Source organism: Erythrolamprus reginae, chromosome Z (assembly GCF_031021105.1).
Source record: "Erythrolamprus reginae isolate rEryReg1 chromosome Z, rEryReg1.hap1, whole genome shotgun sequence".
Classification (NCBI taxonomy): domain Eukaryota; kingdom Metazoa; phylum Chordata; class Lepidosauria; order Squamata; family Dipsadidae; genus Erythrolamprus; species Erythrolamprus reginae.
The window spans coordinates 120795933-120804167 of NC_091963.1; the positions used below are offsets into that span (position 1 = coordinate 120795933).

The 8235-nt window shown below is 38.9% G+C and overlaps 1 protein-coding gene across 1 annotated transcript in view; it reads left to right on the plus strand.

The window, feature by feature from the left end:
- Positions 1-6308, plus strand: part of LOC139153880 (uncharacterized) — a 39031-nt gene extending 32723 nt beyond the window's left edge. Inside the window, exons 17-19 of the mRNA XM_070728301.1 lie at positions 2633-2797; positions 4068-4114; positions 6213-6308. Of these exons, the coding sequence (XP_070584402.1) occupies positions 2633-2797; positions 4068-4075 (173 nt within the window). The 3' untranslated portion in view covers positions 4076-4114; positions 6213-6308. The remainder of the gene's footprint in view (positions 1-2632; positions 2798-4067; positions 4115-6212) is intronic.
- Positions 6309-8235: the final 1927 nt, after the last annotated feature.

Genomic DNA, 8235 nt, shown 5'->3' on the forward strand with positions numbered 1-8235 from the left:
AGTCTTTTAGTTTATTGTTGACAAAGTTGTAGAAAGCTCTATTAAATTTGGTGCATAGGAGGTTTTCCTCTTTTTTGCTGTAGTAGTTCAGGCATTCTGCTTTTATTTGATTGCAAATGCTTTTATATCGGCTTTTGAAGTTGGAAACTTCTCCTTTTTCGTTTTTCCTCCAGAGAGATTTTTTTCTTGTTTGTAATTTTCTTATTGAGATGGGGAGGTTATTTTTTGGGGGTTTATGGTACATGTTAGAGGTACATGAAGTCTGATGATAATTTTCATTTTGAGTAGGAATGTGTTGTAGTGGTCATCAGTAGTGTAGCATTCAGAGAATAGAGTTTTCCAGTTTAATGTTGAGAGGTGGGCTTCAATGATTTCTTAGTTCACTTTTTTGAAATTGAATTTTGATGTTGTATTATTTTGGTGGATCATAGTATGACTTAGGTTGAGACTGAAGTTTATCATGCTGTGGTCACTATTGGAAAATGGTTCTGTTATTTGTAAGCCATATATTGCACTTTTGCTGTTGCAGAAGATGAAATCCAGACAGTTATCAAGTCTGGTATTGTTAGTTACTAGTTGGTTTTGTTTTCCGCAGACTCATTGAAGAACAGAGCATATATATAAAGGATGTATGTATGTATGTATGTATGTTCAAGCATAACTCTGGAACGGCTCCAGAAATCTCAATCAAAGTTGGTACACATAAGACACCCCTGGTGTGTGTGTATCTGTGTGTCTCTCTGTGTGTTCCAGCATAACTGTGGAACACCTGGATGGTTAAGGAGCGAGAGTGTGGGGTCCTAGAGAAGCAATTGTTTGTGATGTCAGTTCCTTCGCCACTTCCTCTGGAAAGCTAGCTGTGACATTTGCCATCCAATGGACCAATGGGAAAATACCTGGTGGATTTAGGGCAAAGTGCCGGGATCATAGACAGGGTGGGTATGAGAAGTCCATGGGAGGAGGAAAGGAGAGGGCAGGGATGATGGGTATAAAAGTAAGGGGAAGAAAGTCCCCTCTCAATAGCTCCCTGTCAGACAAAGGCAGTGAAGAGCTACCAAACTTTTTACTACCACACTGTGGGCGTGGCTTATGCAGGACGCCCTGCATTTTCTTTCAACATTTTCCAGTGCAAACCCTAACCCTAACCCTAACCCTAACCCTAACCCTAACCCTAACCCTAACCCTAACCCTAACCCTAACCCTAACCCTAACCCTAACCCTAACCCTAACCCTAACCCTAACCCTAACCCTAACCCTAACCCTAACCCTAACCCTAACCCTAACCCATGCTTTTTCTAATCTGTTTTAGACTTGAGTTTTCTTTTGCTGTCTTCTCTTAATTTTATTCTACTCAGTTTTCAGACAACTAGCATGATGAAGGACATAGTCCCTTTCTCCTCTACATAATTATTTTTGAAGACTTTGTTAGAAGAATAAAAATAGACAGTAGCAGCAAAAATAAAAATAAACTAGGACATAATATTTAAGTATTGCCCATAAGTATTGCCCATGTTTTGACAAGGCACCTGAAGCAGGAGGGCAATGTGTATTTTGCAAATGCTGCAGAAGAAAGTATAGGTAGTTTTCAGGTAAAAACTCTAATAGGGACCAACAATTCTGTTGCTAAATTGCATGATTATTAAGTGAAAGGTCATGTGATCGTGCCGGTCATATATCAGTTCTTCTCTGGTTGTTAAGTGAATTATTTGTTGTGATTGTTATAGTACATGATATCATAAGGCACTAATTTCCTACTTACTGCCAGTCTCTCCATTGATTCTGCTTGTCAGAAGCCAGCTGTGAAACTCACAATTGGCAATGATGTAATTGTGGGATGCTGTAATCATTATAAAGACATGCTGGTTGTGAAGTGCCTGAATCGGGATCATAAGGGTTTATGAATTGATAGGTTTGTGACCTTCCCAGTTGGCTATCAATCACTCATGATTGTTAGGCATGAAATTATGTGATTGTGAATTTTGATTTAATGATTTTCCTTGTCAGACATTTGTAAATGTTGATCACATGATCCAGATTGCTGCTGTCATAAATAGATGCTTTGTGAAGTAGACACATTTATAAGTACATGGACTGGTTGTAAGTCATTATTTTTCAGTGCCATTATGATTTCAAACAGTTATTACATTCTATTCTATTTTCTATTCTAAAATCCTGTTTGTCCTACAGTGCAAGCTAAATATCATGTTGCCTTACTTTTCTAGGTCTTCTTGCACAAGCTTGTAGATTCTTTTCTAACTGCATCTTATACAACTATGTTTTCTTGGTAATGTGTACTTTTAGCCTAATCAAGCATTTAGAACTTGCTTTGTTGTATAACTTTGGCATTTTTCCAATGTTGGTGCTGATAGGTATGAAATGTATTGAAGGAGAGAGAGAGAGGAAGACAGACAGACAGACAGACAGACAGACAGACAGACAGATAGACAATTTTATAAGAAAAGAGGTTAAAGATGGAGCTTGGAAAATGGAATCTGGGGTCCTGGGCCTTCAGTCCTTGATGGGACAATTTCAAGGGAATTGAAATGTTTGGAATATTTACTAGATAAGATTAAAGTTCATCTCAATACAAGAGTTACCCCCTTCCTTATTTTTGTGTTTTTAATATCTACAGAATATGAAGGCAACTCTAAGGGCAAGCACTGTGTTTTTCCATTCGTCTACAATGGGAAAAGATTAACTTCTTGCACCAATCAAAATTCAGAGGATGGAAGATTTTGGTGTTCTGTCACAGAGAACTATGACAGAGACCGGGAATGGAGCTACTGTGCTGATACAAGTAAGATAAATCAGAAGTTGCTACGCTAAGAATCAGAAATCAAAATGTGTTTGCTTGTTTCGGCAGCACATACTAAAAAGAAATCAAAATGTGAAAATCCCTTAAAATACCTAGGTACAAATTTTTAGTCAACATACCAAATTTAAGAATAATGTCTACATAAAGTAGGAAAATAAATGTGTCATGGTGGTTATTGCAAACTAAAATAGAAAAAAAGGTATCTCTGAATTAGATGGAAGTCCATATTTAATTTATTGATATCATTATCCTATTTGATTAAAAATTAGGGTAGCTCTTTATTTCCTTAATCAACCTGAATGCCACTTCTGGGCAACATTAGGCATCTTACATGTTAGATTTAAAACCAACAATTTAATCCTATAAAGAATAATTAATAATACCAATGGTACATCAAAGAAAAATTTTCTAGTTTTCCAGTTACTCATCATGTAATATAAATTCAATACCACAGAGTAGATTATGAAACTATCTGAAAAATATTCCAGTTTTCTTGTTACTCATCATGTAATATAAATTCAATACTACAGAGTAGATTATAAAACTATCTGTCCTAAATCCTGTTGGAAGAGCCAGGTCCTTAAAGATGTATGAACATGCAGCATAGTCAGGAAGAATGCTATTTTGCAGAGTGGATGCAACTACAGGGGAGGGCCATCTCCTAGGTCAGTGATGATAAAACTTTTTTGATTTGTGTGCCAAAAGGGTGTGTGTGCGCATGCCCTCCCCCATGCCCTCCCCCACGCATGCACACAACCACCATGCTGCTCCCCCCCCCCCCACATGCCTCCAGACTCATGAAGCCTGGGAATGATGAAAAATGGCCCAATAGGCAAACTGGAAGTTTAGAAAAATTGAAGTCTGCTGAAGCCTCCAGAGGGTGAAAACGGTCTTCCTCAAGGCTGAAAATCAGGTGACAGCACGCGCATGTGCACTGGAGCTGACATAGGACAATGCCTCACATGCCCTTAGATATGACTCCTCTTGCCACCTGTGGCAAATGTGCCATAGAGTTGCCATCATGATCCTAGGTCCTGCAAGATGACATTTTCTACATCTTGGATTTGGACTTTTCCAACTTCTTCAAAGTTAAATGGCTGGACAGAAGTTACAGGAGATAGGTCTGATCCTGTAGGTATCCAGGCTTTGATAACCTATTATGTATTAAAAAGAAATGTTTCTTTATTACTTTGGAAGCAGCTGAACTGTATCTATGTATATTATGAAACTGACCATCTATCATTCCTTCTAGGACTGTAAACCAGGAAGGCCTGTTAGACAATATGTGTGATTCCCCAGGTAGGACAAAAATGGAAAGGGGACGAGATGCTTAAGATGCTAAGATTAGGTGGGGAAAAGATCTGGCTATGGAATTCTTTTTAGCATAGTAGAAATTAATAACATTACTACCCAGTGAAGGGCTGCAAATATTTTTACTACCACACTGTGGGTGGGACTTATTTTGCAGGTGTGTCTTGCCAGCCATTTGACCAGGTGGGAGGGGCTTGACAATCATGTGGCCAGGGGGTGGTTTAAGGTCATGTGACTGACTTAAAAGTGGCCAACTTGACATCACTCACGTCAAGGATTTGGGTTAGGGTTAGGGTGCCTGGCCTTTCCTTGCCTCAAGGAGATACAATTTCCCTATCTATTTACTATTAGCAAATATCTAAAATATACTATTTTTTAAAAAATTATTATTATTATTATTATTATTATTATTATTATTATTATTATTATTATTATTATTTATTAGATTTGTATGCCGCCTCTTTCCGGAGACTCGGAGCGGTTTACAACAAAAATACAAAGTACAAATCTAATGGCTAAAAAACAGTTTAAAACCCTTATTATAAAAAACAGTCATGCACCCCCAAACAAACCATACATAAAATGAAATGGCCTGGGTTTTTAGGAGTTTGCAAAAGGCAAGGAGGGTGGGGGCAATTCTGATTTCTGGGGGGAATTGGTTCCAAAGTTGGTTCCAAATGGCCGGGGCCGCCACAGAGAAGGCTCTTCCCCTGGGTCCTGCCAGACAACATTGTTTCATAGACGGGACCCGGAGAAGGCCAACTCTGTGGGACCTAACCGGTTGCTGGGATTCGTGCGGCAGAAGGCGGTCCTGGGGATATTCTGGTCCAATGCCATGAAGGGCTTTATAGGTCACAAGTAGCACTTTGAATTGTGACCAGAAACTGATCGGCAACCAATGCAGACTGCAGAGTGTTGGTGTGACATGGGCGTATCTGGGAAAGCCCATGATTGCTCTTGCAGCTGCATTCTGCACAATCTGTAGTTTCCGAACACTCTTCAAAGGTAGCTCCATGTAGAGAGCATTTCAGTAGTTGAACCTCGAGGTGATGATTTAATTCTGTGTATATATACCATATGTGGTATATATATTACACACAGGTACACAAAAATATACATTATCTACTATATAAATTGTACCTGTATGTACACACACACACACACACACACACACACACAGCTCTTCTAAAATTATACATATTCAGTCTCATATACTGTGGTAGGAAAAACATACTCAGAGTCCAGAAGGAAAAAAACAGAGGTTCTGTGTATCTGACCAAACTTTTTCTACCGGATCTGTGTAATTGACCGTACCCGTAGGAGCCCATCACTGTTGCAATCTCAGCTTTTTACTTTTATACAATAATATATACTAGCTATAATATCATATCTATCTAATCATCAAAACCAAAATCAAACGTTCCCTTTTTTCCATTACAAGCACAAAATCCAGAAGCAGTTTCCCAATGGAAGCAAAATTAAATATGTTCTTTTAATTTAATCATTCTATTTTTTTCTTGCTGTGGAAAATAATCTATATTTCTGTTTAGATTTATTAATCATTATATACTATCATCATTGATGTTAACATAATTTATTACACTCTCTCAGACTCTTTAATCTTAAAGGGGAAAAACATTTTTAAAAATTCATTTTAAAACTCTAAACCTTTCTTTGAAAATATTTCTAAAATCAATGAATTCAAAATTCTAATACCTATTTTCATTTTTAATTAACATATTCAAATTGATTTTCAATAATATTTTACAAACGTTAGAAATAACTCAAGCATTATATATGAAAAAAAATGCACTCACTTTTATAAACAGAAAATTACATTGTTGATTTGCTTGGATTATCTATAATATTGGTTTAAACAATGCAGCCAAAAGATGAGCAGAGTTAGATTTCATATTGACTCATCAGTATCTACATTACAATTATAATTTTTGGCATCTACAAAATAAAATAGAACAGAAATAAATTTTAAATTTATTTTATGTTGCAATAACTTTCTGACTTTTGCAGGTGGAAATATTGAACCCTCTTGAACATTATACCTACATTATTTTTCTTTTCTTCACAGATGACTAAAGTCAAGAAAATATTGGATATTTGTGATTCCAGGAATGATAATTTTTGAATAGAAGTTACACCTATATGCCATGCTACATTCTTTCTAAGCTTATCACTGAAGAAAAATATATCTAGGTTTGCTAGAAGCTATCACACTTTGCATTACTTTACTGTGACACATCTTTATTCATAGTTGTGCATGAAATAATTACTTAATAAATTATTTTATTGCCAAATATGGCCAGTTCCTAGTTCAGTGATGGGCAACCTTTTGAGCTTGGTGTGTCAAAATTCGCCAAAAAACCGAGCATAACTCGGGTGGTGTGTCACCTTGAGAAAAAAAACATAATTTTGTGATATTTATAGTTTAAATAACAAATATGTATAATTATTTAACTTACCTGCTTAGTGACTTCTTTGTTAATCTGTCAGTTGGTTTCAACTGCGACCTAAATTTCACAGCGACCTAAATTTGGGGCTCAATTGTAATTGCAATTCGAGGACTACCTAATGACATTCATAATCACGATAGTTTCTGACACTGGATTACACTAGGATGGGAAATACGAGGTGAAACGGGATGAACCAGAAACTCAAATATACTGCTCAAAAAAATAAAGGGAACACTTAAACAACACAATATAACTCCAAGTAAATTAAACTTCTGTGAAATCAAACTGCCCACTTAGGAAGCAACACTGATTGACAATCAATTTCACATGTTGTCAGCACATTCAACTTTGTACAGAACAAAGTATTCAATGAGAATATGTCATTCATTCAGATTTAGGATATATTTTTTGAGTGTTCCCTTTATTTTTTTTTACCAGTGTATTTTTTCACAAAATGTGTGCACACTTGTGTGCATGCTTGTTTCTCTCTCTCTCTCGGCGTGTGTGCATTCTTCATATATGAAATGTTGGCGATCTGATCAGGGTGCGTTTCCTCCCTCCCTCTGCCTGTGTCGGAAAAAAATATACTGGAAGCTCCTTGAAACCAAACCCAGCGGAGCCTTATTTTACAAACAAAATGGCTCGTTCCGTCCAGCCCAGTGAGTTTGCCTAGCTCTCCCCCCCTACTGCTACCTCTTCAGCACTGTGCTCACCACAGAAGCGCCTGCCTATGGCCAGGACCATCTTGCAAAAGCGCTTCTTCCTCTCCACGAAATAGGCGCATCGCCCCGGCTGAGGAAGAGACACCACCTCAACGGCATGCACCGCCATCTTATCTATAGGTGTCACTGTCGTGGCTCCTCCCCCTTTCTCCTCCTCCTCCTCTCCCATTCACCCCTACCCCGCCCCGCCTCCCACTGGACGGCGCTTTGCTTGCTCCTTCCCCGCCCTTCCGGCTCTTGCTCTTTCCTGGCTCTCCCCCACCCCCCTGCTCTCCACCCCCCGCGAGAGCAGGGTGCCAAACTCAAAGCACAAGATGGCGCGGAGAGCCTCTTCAGCCAGTTGGTGCCCGTGTAAGTGAAATGCCAGGGCTGCGAGGAGAGGTGAGGTGCCGGCATGGCTTTTCTTCCTTCAGCCGCGTGTCACTGAAAGTGGCTACGCGTGTCAGTGCTGACACGCGTGTCATAGGTTCGCCATCACTGTCCTAGTTGCTTGCTGTCCCACTAGTTTCCAGGGCATCTTCATTTGTGCCCCCAGAATTTGTAAGGAATCAATTACTATATTTTTCACTCCATAAAATGCACTCTATCCACCCCACCCCACCCAAAAAAGTGGATGGAAATGTCTGTGTATCTTATGGAGCCAATATGGGTGACAGGCAGCAGTGGAGAACAGAGGCAGCTATCCCCACTGCCTGGAACAGCTGATCGGTGGTATTCCCAGAAACTGATCCAACCACTGATCAGCTGCTTGGCTGCAAAGGCTCCAATTTTCCCCAGTGGAGACAGAAGACATGCCCAGGCTTTTTGCGGTTTGCTGCAAGGATGCTAACCAAATGAATACTGGATGGATGGTAGGTGGCAGAGCAGATTTTTCTTTCTTGTTTTCCTCCTCTAAACCTAAGTGCATCTTATCACCACT